Source organism: Bos indicus, chromosome 3 (genome assembly GCF_029378745.1).
Source record: "Bos indicus isolate NIAB-ARS_2022 breed Sahiwal x Tharparkar chromosome 3, NIAB-ARS_B.indTharparkar_mat_pri_1.0, whole genome shotgun sequence".
Taxonomy (NCBI): domain Eukaryota; kingdom Metazoa; phylum Chordata; class Mammalia; order Artiodactyla; family Bovidae; genus Bos; species Bos indicus.
This window is the reverse complement of record NC_091762.1, coordinates 112,374,968-112,394,047: the sequence shown is the minus strand read 5'-3', so window position 1 is coordinate 112,394,047 and position 19,080 is coordinate 112,374,968. Positions and strand designations below refer to the sequence as shown.

The 19,080-nt window shown below is 45.7% G+C and overlaps 1 protein-coding gene across 1 annotated transcript in view; it reads right to left on the bottom strand.

Annotated features, from left to right (window-relative positions):
* CSMD2 (CUB and Sushi multiple domains 2) overlaps window positions 1-19,080 on the bottom strand; it is a 689,054-nt gene that overhangs the window by 159,470 nt on the left and 510,504 nt on the right. The window contains exon 26 of the mRNA XM_070786891.1: window positions 1,897-2,099. Coding sequence (XP_070642992.1) covers window positions 1,897-2,099 — 203 coding nt within the window. The remainder of the gene's footprint in view (window positions 1-1,896; window positions 2,100-19,080) is intronic.

The window sequence follows — 19,080 nt, the reverse complement described above, 5'->3', positions numbered from 1 at the left end:
CAGATATTGCAAATCCGTGGGGGAAATCTGCCAGTACGATGATGGGCCTTTTGTAAAACTGTACCCATCAGCTTCAACACAGAGAAAATACATATCTGGCTTAATTATTCCTAATTCTCCTTTCCCCAGTGAAAGGACTGAGCTGTCTCTTTATCATTCCACTTGCCTTTCTGCTGGGAGAGCTTTGTATGGCGGATGCCAGCAATCTCCAAAAGTTTGTTTCATGAAATGCTAGTCTTTTGAGATAGCCTTGGAAAAAGTCACCCACGATAAAATATGTTTGAGAACTGTGACCTGCCCGACACCTTCCGAATTCATCTGCATTAGCAGAACAGATGTTCTCGGAGGCTCCAAATTACAGATAATCTCTTTAGGTCTGGCTCAACCTAAGCACCTTCCTGACATAATTTGATCAGGCAGACTTCCTTTTCTTGCAATACCAGCGAACTGCTCATGGACCTCATGGGGACAGATGTCGGGAAATGTGTAGCTAAAATGACCCTTGTGGCCCCACAGTGGGACTCTAACCTTAGGTCAGTTCAGTGTTACTGGGTGATCACCAGGGGCCCTCTCGCTGGGTAAGTGGGTACTGGCTTTCCAGTACGAAGACTCCCAATGAATCCCACAAGGAGCTATTTCTCACGAGGCTGGCAGCTGGTGTGAATGTTAAGTGGGCAAGTTACTGAGTACATAGGAACATGGTCCTGGAGACCCTCATGTGTGCCAGCGCCCCACCCGACACTGCTAAATGCTGGTCTCCATGGGGAAGACAGATGCCTAAAACAGCTGGAAGTAGGCTCTGTAATGCCATTACAGCCTTACCGGTGCTAGAGGTATACCCAACCACCCTTAGCTGATCTATATACCAGGTGAGAAAGTGGAGGCAAAGCCACAGCCCAGGTGCCACACAGCCTTGCTCTGGCCATCACCATGGAAACCACCCCCTCACACCCACCGTGGAGTAAGGAGATGGTAATGAGACAGCTGCTGTATACTAAACATGAGCGTAGACAGAGGCGGAGTGATCCGTGCAGGGAGATGAGTGATGGAAGAGGCACTTCAGAGGATGTGAGATGATGCATCGCAGGAGAGGCAGGACCATCACAGACGCGAGCTCATATCAGGACCTGGATGTCTGAGCACTGCCCATTTTTGGTAGCTCTCTGTGATGCTCCTCCACACTTGGCTACCACAGTACATAAGTAATTGAATGTAGATTACTCATATTTGGCTCCCAGTCCTTACTGAGATCTGCACTAAATTAAGAATCAGAGTGTGTGATGTGTCAGATCAGTTCTTCCGTGACTGTGCCCCAAACCACTGTCAGCTTATTCCTGCCCTGCCTCCCTCCACATACTCCAGGTTTCAGCCAAGGACAACCCTCTACATCTGGAGCCCATGATCTGCCTCTGCACCTCTTCATATGTCCTTCACACACAAGATGCCCTTTTCTCTCTTACTTATCTGATAAGGACTCAGGAATCCTGCAAGTCCAAGTACATGGCAACTCTAAACCCACGTTATAATTGACCATACTCCCCTTGAAATACTGTCTATTCTTCCGTAACTTCTACTCATCGTTTGGGTCAGAGCTTGAGCATCGTCTTTCCTGGAACATCTTCCTTGATGTTCCAAGGTGACCATCGTAGTTCACACTTCTTTCTCCATATATTCATCGATTGGCATGTCAGTGTCTATTCGCCTGCCTGTCTTCCCCTTTAGAGTAAGCTTGGCATGAATGTTAAACCAGCATTGCCCATAAACCAGGCACAGAGCAGATGCTCAACAAACATCTTTACCCGAGTGGAGAGATGGTGGAAAGAGGGGACTTGAGGGAGGGGGACGGGAGGTCGAGGCAGGACTGATGGAGGCGGGTGGTGGAAGGTGGGCTCAGACCTGAGAACTGAATGGCGAAACCCTGCTTGCTGGTGAAGAAGTCGGTGCTGAACTGCAGAACGACAGAGTTGAAGGTGCTGTGCAGGTCCTTGGGCAGGGCCGGGCCACTGAGCTCCTTCAGCAGGACCCCACTCTCCACCGGCCCATCCCAGATGCGCAGAACGTCATGGACCTCCTCTGTGTCGAACACCAGGAAGTGGAGCCTGCGTAGAGAGAAGAGGCAGGTGGTCACGCAGGGCTCAGCCCCTACTTTCCAGTGGTTTCCGTTCAGGGCAAGTCATACACCGAAGAAAGACTCGCAGGAAGGAACAGGAAGCGATGCCCGGCAGTTATGCTCTCAACTTCCATCTAGACTGCTCTGCCCACCGGGGGTCACTAGAAACGGGGACAAGAGCAAGGGAGGCTAGATTTTGTGCATCTTGTTTATTATTATGGAGCTTCCTGTTGCTGTCTCCTCAACTCTACACAGCAGTCTCCAGACCTCACTCCTGAGTCTAGTCTGGAAAGGGATGCTGAGAACGCAAAGTCAGGGAAAAAAAAAACAAACACTCCGTCAAAATCCCAGCAGGTTATTTGTAGATATTGACAAACTGACTCTAAAGTTTATATGGGGAGGCAAAAGGCCTGGGAGAGCCAACACAGTACTGAAGAACAGGTCTGGAGAACTGACACTACCAGACGTCAAGACTAGCAAGCTACATTAATCAAGACGGTGTGATGTCAGTGATACAAGAGACAAATAGATCAAAAGTCCAGAAATAGACCCACATTAATATAGTCAACTGATCCTTAACAAAGGAGCAAAGGCCATGCAATGCAGCAGAGAGGACCTTTTCAACAAATGCTGCTGGAACTATTGGACGTCCCTGTGCAAAAATGAATCGACACACAGACTTTACACCTTCCACAAAAATGAACTCAAATAGATTCCAGACCTAAATGTAAATTTAAATTATAAAACTCGGAGAAGATCACATAGGAGAAAACTCGGATGACCTCGATTATAGTGATGTAATATTAGATACAATACCAAAGACAAGATTCATGAAGAAAGCAAAGGATAAGGTAGACTTCATTAAAATTAAACATTGCTGTTCTGCAAAAGATAACAAGATGCTAAAATCCGAGGATGTTCAAGTTCTTCATACAGGAAAGCCTAGTATTTGCATAGAACATCCTCCTGTATGCTTTGAAAAACTTTTGGATTACTTGCAATACTTAATACAATGTAAATGCTATGTAAATAGTTGTAAATACAATGTAAATGCCATGTAAACAGTTACCTGTGCAGGGCAAATTCAAGTTTGCATTTTGGAACTTTCTGGATTTTTTTTTTTTTTACCATATTTTCCATTTGAGGTTGGTTGAATCTGTGGATCCTGAATATGTAGACATGGAGAGTCAAATATATAAAATTTAACAGTAAGAAAACAAATAATATGATTAAAAATGCGCTAAACCTTACCAGATACCTCACCAAAAAAGATATATGAATAAAAATGGCAAATAAGCATATGAAAAGATGCTCTGTATCAAAAGTCATTGAAAAATGCAAATGAAAACAAAAGCAGTAAGATACCACTACACACCCATTAGAACGTCTAGAATCCAGAACACGGACAAACCCTGATGAGGGTGTGGGGCGATGGGGACTCTCACTGCTGGTGGCAAGACAAAGTGGTACAGCCTCTTGGGAAGGCAGTTTGGCAGTTCCTTACAAAACTAAGCATGCTCTTACCATATGATCTCTGGATTGTATTGTGCCCCTCAGTATTTACCCAAAGGAGTTGAAAATTGATTTCTACACAAAACCATATGCATACTGTTGTTGCAGCAGCTTTATTCATAACTGCCAAAACTTGGAAGCAACCAGGATGTCCTTCAGTAGGTGAATGGATAAATAAACTATGGTCATCCAGACAACAGAATATTTTTCAGCCCTAAAAAGATATGAGCTATTAATCCATGAAAAGACATAGAGGGACCTTATATGCTTATTACTAAGTGAAAGAAGCCATTCTGAAAAGGCTACATATTGTATGATTCCAAATATAGGATACTCTGTAAAAGGCAGAACTAAGGAAATAGCAAAAAGATCAGTGATTGCTGGAGGCTAGGTCAGGGAGAGGGGAAGAACTGGTGAGCACAGAGGATTTTTAGAGCAGTGGAAATACTCTTATGATAGTATAATAGTGGACACATGTCGTTACACGTTTGTTCAAACCTTTAGAATAAGGGGTATAAAGAGTGACCCGTAATGTCAGCGATGGACTTTGGGTGATAATGATGTGTCAGTGCAGGTTCATCAGTTGTAACAAATGTGCCGCTCTGATGGGGGATACTGATAACGGGAGAAGCTGCCCATGTGTGTGGCAGAGGGTCAATGGGAATCTCGCATCTTCCTCTCAGTTTTTCTGTGAACCTGGGCATGCTCAGTTGCTCAGTTGTGTCTGACTCTTTGCGGCCCCGTGGACTGCAGCCTACTAAGCTCTTCTGTCCGTGGGATTCTCTACGCAAGAATACTGCAGGGGGTGCCACTTCCTCCTCCATGGGATCTTCCCGACCCAGGGGTTGAACTCTCACCCCCTGTGGCTCTTGCATTGGCAGGGAGATTCTTTACCACTCAAGCTACCTGGAAGCCTAAACCTGCTCTAAAAATCTAAGTCTTGAAAAAAGTGTGTGGTGGGGAGCAAAGGTCATAGGTAACGTTAGCATCTTTGAGAAGCTGGTACAGATGCAGTGGGGGCAAGGGTGAGCCTACATCTTTGTATCCCAGAGTAAAACTTGGATACCAGCCTGTCTCTCTGCTTCTCTCTCCTAATCATTTTTAAAAAAATTTTTTTGAAATAATTTGAGACTTACAAAAAAGTTGCAAAGATAACACAGAGAATTCTTACAGACCCCTCACCAGCTCTGCCATTATTAACCTCTTACATTTCCCTGCGTACATTTGTCACAACTAAGAAACCAACACGGGTCCGTTACTGTGATCTCAACTCCAGACTTGATCTGGACTTCACCAGTGTTGCCACTGATGTCCTTCTTCTGTTCCAGGATCCAATCCACTCATCACTGTTGGTGGTTTGCCTGCTAAGTTGTGTCTGACTCTTGCGATCCATGGGCTGTAGCCTGCCAGGCTCCTCTGTCCATGGGATTTTCCAGGCAAGAACACTGGCGTGGGTTGCTATTTCCTTTTCCAGAGGATCCTCCCGACCCAGGGATTGAACCTGGGTCTCCTGCATTCGCTTATGGATTCTTTACCAGAGAATTCTCCTGGTAAAGAATCTCTGAATCACCAGAGATTCTCTCCACTTATCACTATATCTGTTTACGAATGTCTTTTAAAATTATAAAAATAAGACATGCTTGAGGCAGAAAAAGGCTAACAATATACAGAGGTCCTGAATTGTAAAAGAGTCTCACATCAGCCAATCTGTTCTCTAGAACTTTCCACTTGATTTTAGGTTTGTGGCACATTCTTCCAGATTTTTTTCAATGTGGATACATCCCCCCACCATGGGGACTATATTTTACATAGTTTCATGTAACTTTATTCACTTAATGCTATATAAGAGAGAGCTACATCTACTTGGCTATATTTCACTATTTCATATAATACTGCAAGGAACGGCTAAGGCTAAGTCACTTCAGTCGTGTCTGACTCTGTGCGACCCCATAGACAGCAGCCCATCAGGCTCCCCCATCCCTGGGATTCTGCAAGGAACATACCCATCTTTATGTAGTGTTTTTCATTTATGTTAAGATTTCAGTTGGATTGTAGGAATAATTTGGGGGTGAATGGGTATATATTTAAAATTATTAATAAAAAACCTGATAAATTATTCTCTTAAGTAATTGTGTCAACTTACATTCCCACTGAACAGTGTTCATACGACTCTTCTCTCTAAGCTTCCCCTTACAAACATCAGATATTACAATGTAAATATATTCTATATTAAAATACTTGCCCATCTGCTAAACTGAAATGGAATTGCACTAGAGTTTTAAATTTAGATAATTTAGTAAGGTTGCATATCTTTGCATATATTTATTGGTCATTTGTATATATTCACACCTCTTATCCATCTTAATTGAGTTATTTGTCTTTATAAATTCTATTCACACATTATAATTTTAAAATATTTATTATCCTTATATACATATATTACTTTTTATATATTTGTTGCTAACATTTTTTCTAGCATCTGGTGTCCCTTTTCCTTTAAATTTTGCTTGTGGTGTCCTTTTTGGTATAGGAGTTACTCATTCTATGCAATCAAGTACGTTAATATTTTCCCTTAAGGATACTGAATGTCATGATAGGCTTGGGCAAACCCTCTTCTTCTCCCAATGATTAAAAAGCAAAACTTTAATATTTTCTCAGAAGTTGTATAGTTTAATTTTTTAAGGGTTATAGGTTCATGATTTTCCCAAATGGGCTACCTACCCAAAGTAACCTCTTCCATATTCTATCTAAATGCTCAGCTTGCTTCCTTCTTAGTATTTGTTAACAAACAAAGGTCTGTCTAATCAAGGCTATGGTTTTTCCAGTGGTCATGTATGGATGTGAGAGTTGGACTGTGAAGAAAGCTGAGCACCGAAGAATTGATGCTTTTGAACTGTGGTGTTGGAGAAGACTCTTGAGAGTCCCTTGGACTGCAAGGAGGTCCAACCAGTCCATCCTAAAGGAGATCAGTCCTGGGTGTTCATTGGAAGGACTGATGTGAAAGCTGAAACTCCAGTACTTTGGCCACCTCATGTGAAGAGTTGACTCATTGGAAAAGACTGAGATGCTGGGAGGGATTGGGGGTAGGAGGAGAAGGGGACGACAGAGGATGAGATGGCTGGATGGCATCACCAACTCGATAGACATGAGTTTGAGTAAACTCTGGGAGTTGGTGATGGACAGGGAGGCCTGGTGTGCTGCGATTCATGGGGTCACATAGAGTCGGACACGACTGAGCGACTGAACTGAAATGAACTGAACCTTAGTTTATTGATTTGTTCACCACCCCTCTCCCCAACAAGAACATGACTTTCGTGTGTGGGGCCATGTCCTGTTCACCATGGTAGCCCCACTACCTGGGCTAGATCTGACCCTTCCAAGGATGCTCACAAGTACTTGAATGAAGAACACCTGTGACTGGGTATCCGGGCTCTCTCAGTGGGTTTGAAACCTTGACCATGGGATCTGAGTCTAGACTCTTCTCGATTCCTGGGCTCCCTCCTCGGCCGAAACAGAATTCAACTTGAGGTACCTGGAGCACAGCTACTTGACTGACTTCAGTTTTCAGTCTCATATTTTGATAATTCTTACAAGGCAAGCTCCCCTTCATATTTCCTCCCCTCTTCAAATTTCTTAGCTAATTTCCCAAATTTACCCTTTCAAGTTTCTCCCAATCCCATGGATACTATCATTGAAACTGCACACATTTATAGACGGATTTGGGCAATTTGATATCTTTACTTATTTTCCCCAGCTGAGAACACTGTAGGTGCCTTAACTTATTTAGGGCTTAGTTTATGTATTCTGGTCAGGTTTCATGGTCTTCCTCTTTGTACTCTTCCTCTTAAATTCATTTTTTTAGTTTTCAGCTCCATTGTGAGTGGAATTTAATTACCAGTTACGTATTTATTATTGGATATGTGTGTGTCTTTCTTGCTTTCAGTCACCAGTTAAGTTTCAGCAAGATTCAAGCTAGTTCTTGGATTTCCGAGATAAACCCTTTTATAGGCACAAGTGGAGCCTCTTCAGTACCAGAGCTGTGGGGGTTTCTTTGATGGCCATGTTTTAGGCCCCCGGCAGGCCTCCCCTCCAAGGGCTTCTGACGGAGTGAAGACAGAGGGGCTTCTCTTCAAGGTATTTCACGGGCAACAGGTCGGCAGACTGGGGCCCCACACTTGACTGAACGGGAGAAGGAGCCCCCCAGCAGGCAGAGCAGACAAGTGTCCTCCCTGCTGTGCTAAGCTGCCCCTGGCTTCTCTGCTTCCTCCGTGGTCCGTGATGCACTGGGAAATCGACACCACCCACTGGGGCAGACCGTGCGGTAGCCGTGTGGCAGCCGTGTGGCACTGCCGCACGCACTCTCAGGGAAGGGAGGTTCTCATGGACCAGGCGTGTCAGGGGATGGAGGAGGAGATGAGGCTAGGAGTCTGGGTGGCATGAAAGGGAGGGTGTCTTCTTTGGATGTAGTAACACAAACAAGACCCGAGGGGAGGTTAGGGTGCCTGAGAAGAACGGGGACTCCCACACTGGACTTCCGGGGTGGGGTGAGGATGTTATGGGGACAGAGCTGGATTGAGAGGGACCTCAGGATTAGCTGGCAGAGTTTGGGTTTAATCCTTCTCTGGTTAGAGACCGACTGAGGTCCCTGAGGGTGAATAATGGAATGAATGAGTGAGTAAATTGAAGAATCAATAAATGAAGCCTCAGGGGGGCCAGATTGATGAGATGTGTGAAAACGGAGACTATGGAGACTAAGCAGAAATGAAAGAAAACATATTTATACAACAACCACCGTGTACAAGGCAGTTTCAGCTGATCCCATCTAGTCCTCATGGGTATCTTTACTTTGTAGGTAGCATCACATCCTCTTTAAAAATGAGAATACTGAGGTTCCGAGAAATTAAGTAACTCACTCAAGGTCAAGAGCTGGTCAGAGAGCAAGCCAGAACCACATTCTATAATTACAGTCCAGGTCAGACCTTGGCACTTCCTCTCTTTCCCCCGACAACACCGCCTACCCCTTCAGAAGGAAGAGGCTGTGCCGAGAGCCAGCCTGACCCCGTCGGTGATCAATAGTTTACATGTGAACCAGACATAAGGTTAAGGGGCTGATATGCAAGACCTGGAATTAAAAGCACTGGTTCATTGCATTCAGCTTCACTGGTCTGATAATCAGACAAAGTCAAAGGCTTGGCATTGATGAGGTCAACAGAGGTGAGAAGGGGAGACTCGAGGCGGAGGAGGACCCTGAGGTCCTCTGCAAGCAGAAGCCACGCTGCTTGGCAACAGAGAGGAGAGAAACTGAAGTTCCAGACCTCTTGCTGCCATTGTTTATGTAAACACCCCCTGGATGCCGGGTGCTGGAAGATAAAGGAGAAGAGGACAGACAGGGTGCCCTCTTCCAGTTGTCTCTGGAAATGGGCAATCCTCCCGCACACACACACAACCCCATCAGAACGGCTGATGGCACATGAAATGGAGGAAACAACAGAGCACCGAGTTAGAGTCATCGGGTTAGACAGGCTGGCCAGGAAGACCTCTCCAAGGAAGTGACATTTAAGGAAGAGGAAAGGCTCAAAGGGAGGCAGCCACATGACGAGCTGGACAGGGCAAGAGGTGGGAGGATGCTTTCAGTGGATAAAGGGCAGTGTGGGCAAAGGCTCCGAAAGGGAAGCAGCTTGGAGCCTCAGAGCAGCAGAAAGGCCATCGAGGCTGTCCCTGGCCCAGGAGAGGCAGGCAGAGGCCAGGTCTGCTGGGGCCTGTGGGTCGGAGAAAATGCTAGATTTTATTCAATTGATGAAGGAATGTCCTGGAAGGATTTTAAGCTGAGGCCTTCCAAGGTCCCATTCTCATTTGAAGATCACTCCTGTGGCCAAATAAGAACAGCCTGGTAAGGGCAACATCGGAGGCAGGGAAATTAGCTCAGGGGCTACTCCGGGTGCTGGTGACCTCTTTCATGATACATCCTTGAAGCTAGTCAGGGGCTTTGCCAAGCCAACCATGTGTATTAAGACTCTTATTGAAGACATTTTTCATCCCATAGAAACCCAAGTCTAATAAAATGCTAATTAGAGGCTGTCATTGATAAGGGTACTTCTGGACCCAAGCAGACATTTGGGTTTGCCTAAGCAGCCCGCCTGCAGGTGACCATCCAGTCTCCTGGCTTCTTCCATACTGAAAATCGTCTGGGGATCCCATGCCCACCGAGCTGTGGGAAGGTGATCCTTCATCTTGACGCCTTGCCTGTTTGTGCACTCGTTTCTTTGGGCCTCAGACACAACGCCCAGCACGGAAGAGGGAGGGGCATGCACGTCATGCTCTGGGCCGAGAGCTGCCAAACGTGGAAGGCTGTGTCTTTGCCCTGGAGGCTGCCGCTGTTTATTGAAAGAGACACACAAAACATAATAATACGTGCAGGAGGTGCTAAGTGCATGGGATAAATGAAGTGCCATCGAAATAACCAGAGGAAGAAGAGAACTGATCCTGTGCTGGAAATCTACATGCCAAGTACTTTGTGCATATTGTCTGACGTGCTCGTGACAAGCCTGTATGCTGGAGCCTATTTTTTGCCGTCTTGCTGAGGCGGGAACTAGAGTCCCCAGGGGTTAACTGGGATGACTTGCTGGGGGCCAGGGGTGCGTCAAACAGCTCATAGGGTCAGAGGTGGTATTCAAGCCACGTCTGTCTGGCACCAAAGGCCTTTCGTTGTCTTCTCCTAATTGAGAGAGGCAAGGAAAACTTCAAGGAGGAGATGTCTTTGAAGCAGTTTTGGAGAAAGAAAAGCAAAGCACAGGGAGAGTGAGACAGGAAGATGACTGGGAGAGAGAGAGAGAACGGTGTTACACAGGCAGACACAGACAAGCTAGTAATTGGCCTTCCTGCACCCAGACTCTTTGCTACCCTTTCAGTCCCCCTTTTCCCCCAGGGCTGGCTGATTTTTCTGAACTGCATATCTGGCCAGTCATTCGCCTTTGCCTATAGAGTATCGGCAGGCTTCCTAGGGGATAACTGCCTCCTCTTCTTCCTCTCAGTCTTCACCCATTTCTTTTCCTTTCTGGCTCTGGGGACTTCCTTCTGCCCAGATGTTTCCAACACCTGCATGTGCCCTCACACCACCTGTAGTGGCTTGCATGGTCTCCCACCAAAAGACCTGTTCAAATCCTAATCCCCCGTCCCTGTTAATGTAACCTTATTTGGAAATAGAGTCTTTGTAAATGTCATCAAGTTAAGATCTGGAGTAGGCTGGGACCCGAGTCCAGTGCCTGATGCCTTTCTAAGAGAAAGGAGAGGGAGATCTGAAAACAGAGGCGTCGAGGAGACGCAGGGATGAATACCATGTGAAGATGGAGGCAGAGAGATGTGTCCACATGCCAAGGAAGGCCAAGGATTGCTGGCAGCTCACTACCAGGAGCTGGGAAATGACACAGATCCTTTTCTAGAGCTGTCAGAGGCAGCGTGGCCCGGTGCACTCCTTGGTTTTGGACCTCTAGGCTCTAGAAGTGTTTGAAAATAAATTTCTGTTGTCGTTTAGTTTGTTACAGTGGCCCTAGTGAACTAATACACCATCTGACTACCATGTCTTGGTAGATACCCCACCTCCAGCTAGGGAGCTTTTCCACTGGCTTCTCCATATCCTCCCCGGAGCCCCAGTCTGGTGAGATGCTCCCTCTATGTGCTCCTGTGTGTCAGAGCCAGCCTGTCTTACTCACCTGTCTTGCTGAGTTCCTTAAAGGTTGTGTTTGTGTCTCCTTCACATCTGCATCCTTAGTACCCAGGACCAGGCCTAATCTACACTAAGCTTCTGGTTTGGTTGAACTGATGAATGAATGAATGAATGAATGGCTCATCAGCGTTCAGGGACACCCACAGTTCAGCCAAACTCACCCACAGTCCTTGCTGTGTGTATCACTTGACGAGCGGCAGCTTCAATCCGATATGCTAAAGAAGATACTTCTTATTTCACTACAGGTTCTGACATCTCCCTTTACCACTTACATCCAGCCCCCGGAATCTCACAGCTATGTCTTTGGCATCCTATCACCACCAAAGAGACAGGACCAAGCTGCATGGACCCTGGGCCAGAGTCGACTTTGTTTAAAACCAGGAGACACATAGATGCTGCGGCCATGGTCTCTCACTCTCCAAGTACAGCTCTACAAGTCTCCTGACTGATATTCACACATCCAATCAACAGATAGCAGGTACTGGGTGCATATACATGCCGAGGACTGGTGATACAGACAAGAACATGGCTTGTTTCTGCCCCTAAGTGTGGTGTGATAAGCACTGTGGTATAGATTGGCAAAGAGAAGGCCCCTACCTCAGGCCGAGGGGTGAGGCAAGGCCCCTGCAGGCGGGAACAACTAGGCTGAGTCTTGAAAGATGAACAGGACGTGAACAGATGAAGGCGTTGTCAAGAAGGAAAGGGGATGGTCAGGCAGAGAAGAGAGGCTGCTCAAGGACATGGATGGGATGGGGAGATGGGCACGGCCGGGACACTACAAGTTCAACAGGAAGACAAGAGCATGCATGCAGGTGGGTGAGACCTGAAGCTATGGGTTAGGACAAACCCACCCAATGAGTAGGCAGTGTGAGCAGCACACAGGAAGGGAGTCCTGGAGATGCAGGGTGTTAAGGATGAACAGAGGAAGAGAAACCCATGAAGGTGACCCAGAATGAGGAGTGGAGGAGGTAGAAGGTAAACCAGAAAAAGGTGCATCCCGGGGAGTCAGGAGAGGAGACAGTCTCAGGGCAGGACAATGCTGTCTGAGCCATGAAAGAAGGCAAGGTGGGCATGGCCCCTGGGGTCCTGGAGAGAGGAGTTTCCATGGTGCTGGGGTAGGGCTGGGGGTAGGGAGCTGGGAGCCCCTTTCCCACAAAGGAGGGCCTTTGGGTATGCAGCCTGGGCCATCTTGATAGCCGACAAGTACAACAGCTCAGCTCACTGACCCCGCGGGTCTTTTCCCCATTCCCCTGGGGGCTGCCTGGAAACTGCTTGCTTTCTCTTTGGGGCTCAATCTTCATTTCTGATTGGCTGACACTCTTTTTAACTCCAGGGTACCAGGACTGCAGGACCAATCCCGTTCTGGGGTTTCTTTCTACAGAGTCCCACTTTCCACCACAGGGTTCTGACAGCAGGTCCCCAGGTGAGGGGGTCCCCACCTGACCCTCACTCCCTTACCTCTGCGCACCAGTCTGCCACTAAGACTCCCCCTGGGCTTTGTGGGTAAGGTTCATGACACTCAGCTTCAACCCCTGCCAGAACTTTCATCTCAAAAGCTAGGAGGGCATCGAATTGTCATTGTAGGAGGCTACACTCCTCAGATGCTGTCTGTAGGCAAACTCGAGTCTGATCTTCAGCTTTCAGTTTCTGAAGGAAACTTGAAACAGTGGGCATTTCTTGGGTGCTTCCCACGTCCATCATTTGTATCCATCACATATTAGAAAGATGCATAAACGAGAAAAGACTTAAAAAAAATCATAGCATCTTTATGTTGATTTCACTTGCCTTCCGACTAGCCCCAGAATACAAAAAGGGTTTTGGGTGCTTTCAAGTCATCACCAGTGGGTGCTGTACCAAGAACAGTCGTAACAATGGATTATCAGGGGAAAACAGCATGAGAAAGAACAGCTGCTGCAGGGGGAAGGGGGTCAGAAATCACCCCTGTCCTCAAATGAGAATGCAGCTTAAATTATCCTCAGTGACATTGGAAATTACAAAAAGAAAATAATACTTGTTTTACAAAATGCCCCCCTCTGAGCTACGGCACTGCAAACCAACAATTAAACCATGATGATAATAGCAGACAATAATAATTAAAGCATCGTGCCATCCAAAGAGCAAACGCTGAGAAGACGGACCAAAGCTCAAAGCACACGTTGGTGTCTAGAGCAAAATCGGAGGCCCTCCTTTCCTGCTGCCAGCTGGTCTTCAGCAGACACAAAGATTCTTCTTTTGTTATTTTCTGAAGTGAAAGAACAGGGTTTAGGTCACTGAAGGAGCTGCAGTGACTGGCATTCTGGGAGGTCAGGGCTGCCCCAAACGCAGCACTTAGGCTGCTGCCGTGTCTCACTCTTCCTTGCCAAGTAACCTTGGACCACTTGTTCTCTCGTCATCATCACCCTGTAAATGAAAGCTCCCCGACTGCCCACCATTAACCAGAACCTGTCCTGGAGTCATCAGGGATTCTTTGAGGGCTGGAGTGTCTTTGTCCTTCTTGGAAGAAATGTTTTCCATGAAACGAAGCCCTGCTTTCTCAAGAGGCTCTAACAAAGTGGCTACAGAGTCAAAGACTTGGGTTCAGACATTTAATACTAGTACTTGATAGTTAATTGAGTGACCTGGCAGAGCCTCACTTTACTCCTCTGTAAAATGGCAGTAACATTATCATAAAGTACCTAGCACTGTCTGATATATAGCATAAAATCAAAAAATGGTAAAATCACCTAAAACAAATTCCAGTTTAGTTCTATTTATTTATTTGACTCCACTAAGATAGATGCATTAAAGTCTTCTGTGATTGTCAATTTCTTCCTGTTTTTCTGACAGATATTGCTTTATGTTTTCTTGTTAGGTTAAGTGAAAGTATTAGTCGCTCAGAAGTGTCTCACTCTTTCGACCCCATGGACTGTAGCCCACCAGGCTCCTCTGTCTATGGGGTTTTCCAGGCAAGAATACTGGAGTGGGTTGTCATTTCCTTCTCCATCTTGTTAGGTTATTTGGTGCATAAAGATCCATGACTGTTGGCATAACTGTAGACTAAGCATTTTATCGCATTTAATTCTGTCTATGTGTGTGTGTGTGTGTGTGTGTGTGTCTCCTACATTAGCAGACAGATACTTTGCCACTGAGCTACTAGGAAAGCCCTATATGTAGGCAGCACCTGTCTGGGCTCCCCATACTGTATAGCTACTTCTTTATTTACGTGTGTTTTCAGGCTATTCCTTTGCCTCAAATTTTACATATTTTATGTTTCTTCTGTTTAGCGGCATCTTTCTCCTTTACATACCTTGAGAATCTTTTTCTTACAAGATGGAAGTTTAACTCGTGGGACCAGCTCATGGCTCCTTACAGTTCCCTCCCTGCCCACTGGCTGGTCAGCAAATGCTCCACGCGTAACTGTAGCGGCTTCCTTTTCCTGGGTACCCTCCCCTCGGGGCCTGCCTCTGGGATGCCCACATCAGTTTGCCCACTCCTTTTGCAGACTCATAGCTCAGCATCTCAATCTTACACCCTGCTCTCCCACCAGACCTTGCTTCTAGGCTGATCCTTCGATCGTTCCCCACTCTCTCCTCCCATGCCTGAGCTCCTGCAGCCTTGGCCTCTCCAGGGACCACCTCTTCTCTTCCCATCTCTCCTACCTCACACCGCGCAGTGGTCAGACAAAAGGGAATTCAGACTCATTATCAGAACCGATATGCTTGTTCTTCCAGCAGTGACGGTGTTCTGTGTCCATCAACTCGTGCTTCTTCTCCCTCCTGGGCACAGCCTCTCTGATAATTAGGTGAGCTGGGAAATGTGTTCTGGTTAATGGGAAATGGAGGAAGAGCTGACTCTTAAACAAATTTGTTCCACTCTCTAATGCTTTTTCTTCCCTTGCTCCGTCAGCCAGATATGAGGGTGCACTGGAGGATGGTGAGCCTCTCACATGGAAGGATCCTAGAGCCTTGAATTACTCTGTGGAGGAGGCATCCCTGCCCACACAGGGCCCTGCTCCCTGCATGGGATTGTGAAGTGAGTGAAAAATGAACCTTAATTGTGTTAAAACACTGAGATTTGGGGGTTGTTTGTTACATCAACTAATTATTGGGCTTCCGCGGTTACTCAGATGTTAAGAATCTGCTTGCAATGTGGGAGATCTGGGTTTGATCCTCAGGTCTGGAAGATCCCCTGGAGAAGGGCATGGTAACCCACTCCAGTATTTTTTCCTGGAGAATTCCATGGACAGAAGACTGGTGGAGCTCAGTCCAACACTGAGATTTGGGGGTTATTTGTTACATCAGCTAACTATTACTGCTGACTAATATAGCTTTATTTTCATCATTCTATTTTATGCTTTTTGTTTATTATGTTTTCTTGCTATTTCCTTTTTTCTTGGTAACATGTCTTGCTTTTCACACTTCCTTCAGTGATTTGCAAAATATACATTTTGTTTTTAATTCTACTTTAGGCATCTTTAAACATTTTCAAAACTATCCCTAAACTGGCATTTTCTCTAATTATCAAATTGAAGAAAAATAATACAATATTTCATTCTCCTTTATGTAAGACAAAAAAGCTAAAAAGACTTTCCTTTCCTTTCTGATTTCCTCCAACTATCAAACCACTAATAATATAAGCAGGGACTAGAGACTCAAATTAAATATCGTCTTTCATTGTCTTCAATTCTTAGTATAGTTTATCTCTACACATCTCTGTAGGCCAAAAATTACATCTGCTTTAGTTTCTCCTGTGGCTGCTGAAACAAAGTACCATAAATGTGGTGACTTAATGAGAATTTGTTCTTTCACAGTTCTGGAGGCCAGAGGTCTGAAATCAGTATCACTATGCCGAAATCAAGGCTTCTCAGGTGGCAATGGCAAGCCACTTCAGTACTCTTGCCTAGAAAATCCCATGGATGGAGGAGCCTGGTAGGCTGCAGTCCATGGGGTTGCTACAAGTCGGTCGCGACTGAGCGACTTCACTTTCACTTTTCACTTTCATGCAATGGAGAAGGAAATGGCAACCCACTCCAGTGTTCTTGCCTGGAGAATCCCAGGGACAGCAGAGCCTGGTGGGCTGCTGTCTATGGGGTCACACAGAGTCGGACATGACTGAAGCGACTTAGCAGCAGCAGCAGCAGGTATCGACAGTGGTAAAGAACCCACTTGCCAATGCAGGAGATACGAGACACAGGTTCGATTCCTTTGTTGGGAAGACCCCTGTAGTAAGGCATGGCAACTCACTCCAGTATTCTTGCCTGGAGAATCCCCATGGACAGAGGAGCCTGGCGGGCTACAGTCCATGGGGTCATGATCAAGGGACTTAGCACATATGCGAGCATGCTGAGATCAAGGTGTCAGCAGGGTTGCACTCCCTCCAGTCTCTGGGGGAGAACCTGCTCTTTGCTTCTTTCAATTTCTGGTGGCTGTCAGCATTCCTTGGCTCAAGGCTGCATCATTCCAATCTCTGTGTCTGTCTGTCTTCACACCACCTTCTCCTCTGTGCATATAAAATCTCTGCTCCCTTCTTATAAGATATATATGATTGCACCTAGGGCCCATCCAGATAACCCACGATAATCTCCTCATTTCAAACCCCTTGATTTAACTACATCTTGCAGGGATCTTTTCCCCAGTGAGGTAACGTTTACAGGCTCCAGGATTTAGGACCTGTTAACTTTGGCGGTAGGTGTTGCGAGAGGGCATCAGAGGGCAGACACACACAGAAACTCACAGAAACTAGTCAGTCTAATCACACTAGGACCACAGCCTTGTCTAACTCAATGAAACTAAGCCATGCCCATGGGGCAACCCAAGACAAGTGGGTCATGGTGGAGAGATCTGACAGAATGTGGTCCACTGGAGAAGGGAATGGCAAACCACTTCAGTATTCTTGCCTTGAGAACCCCATGAACAGTATGAGAAGGCAAAATGATATGATACTGAAAGAGGAACTCTCCAGGTCAGTAGGTGCCCAATATGCTACTGGAGATCAGTGGAGAAATAACTCCAGAAAGAATGAAGGGATGGAGCCAAAGCAAAAACAATACCCAGCTGTGGATGTGACTGGTGATAGAAGCAAGGTCCAATGCTGTAAAGAGTAATACTGCATAGGAACATGGAATGTCAGGTCCATGAATCAAGGCAAATTGGAAGTGGTCAAACAGGAGATGGCAAGAGTGAACATCGACATTCTAGGAATCAGTGAACTAAAATGGACTGGAATGGGTGAATTTAACTCAGATGACCATTGTATCTACTACTGCAGGCAGGAATCCCTCAGAAGAAATGGAGTAGCCATCATGGTGAACAAAAGAGTTCACCATCATGGTGAACAAAAGAGTTCAAAATGCAGTAGTTGGATGCAATCTCAAAAATGACAGAATGATCTCTGTTCATTTCCAAGGCAAACCGTTCAATATCACAGTAATCCAGTTCTATGCCTCAACCAGTAACGCTGAAGAAGCTGAAGTTGAATGGTTCTATGAAGACCTACAAGACCTTTTAGAACTAACACCCAAAAAAGATGTCCTTTTCATTATAGGGGACTGGAATGCAAAAGTAGGAAGTCAAGAAACACCTGGAGTAACAGGAAAATTTGGCCTTGGAATACGGAATGAAGCAGGGCAAAGACTGATAGAGTTTTGCCAAGAAAATGCACTGGTCATAACAAACACCCTCTTCCAACAACAGAAGAGAAGACTCTACACATGGACATCACCAGATGGTCAACACTGAAATCAGACTGATTATATTCTTTGCAGCCAAAGATGGAGAAGCTCTATGCTGTCAACAAAAACAAGACCAGGATCTGACTGTGGCTCAGATCATGAACTCCTTATTGCCTTCAGACTGAAACTGAAGAAACTAGGGAAAACCACTAGACCATTCAGGTATGACCTAAATCAAATCCCTTATGATTATACAGTGGAAGTGAGAAATAGATTTAAGGGCCTAGATCTTATAGATAGAGTGCCTGATGAACTATGGAATGAGGTTCGTGACATTGTACAAGAGACAGGGATCAAGACCATCCCCATGGAAAAGAAATGCAAAAAAGCAAAATGGCTGTCTGGGGAGGCATTACAAATAGCTGTGAAAAGAAGGGAAGTGAAAAGCAAAGGAGAAAAGGAAAGATATAAGCATCTGAATGCAGAGTTCCAAAGAATAGCAAGAAAAGATAAGAAAGCCTTTCTCAGCAATCAATGCAAAGAAATAGAGGAAAACAACAGAATGGGAAAGACTAGAGATCTCTTCAAGAAAATTAGAGATATCAAGGGAACATTTCATGCAAAGATGGGCTCAATAAAGGATAGAAATAGTATGGACCTAACAGAAGCAGAAGATATTAAGAAGAGGTGGCAAGAATACACAGAAGAACTGTGCAAAAAAGATCTTCATGACCCAGATAATCACAATGGTGTGATCACTGACCTAGAGCCAGACATCCTGGAATGTGAAGTCAAGTGGGCCTTAGAAAGCATCACTACGAACAAAGCTAGTGGAGGTGATGGAATTCCAGTGGAGCTATTTCAAATCCTGAAAGATGATGCTGTGAAAGTGCTGCACTCAATATGCCAGCAAATTTGGAAAACTCAGCAGTGGCCACAGGACTGGAAAAGGTCAGTTTTCATTCCAATCCCAAAGAAAGGCAATGCCAAAGAATGCTCAAACTACTGCACAATTGCACTCATCTCACACGCTAGTAAAGTAATGCTCAAAATTCTCCAAGCCAGGCTTCAGCAATACGTGAACCA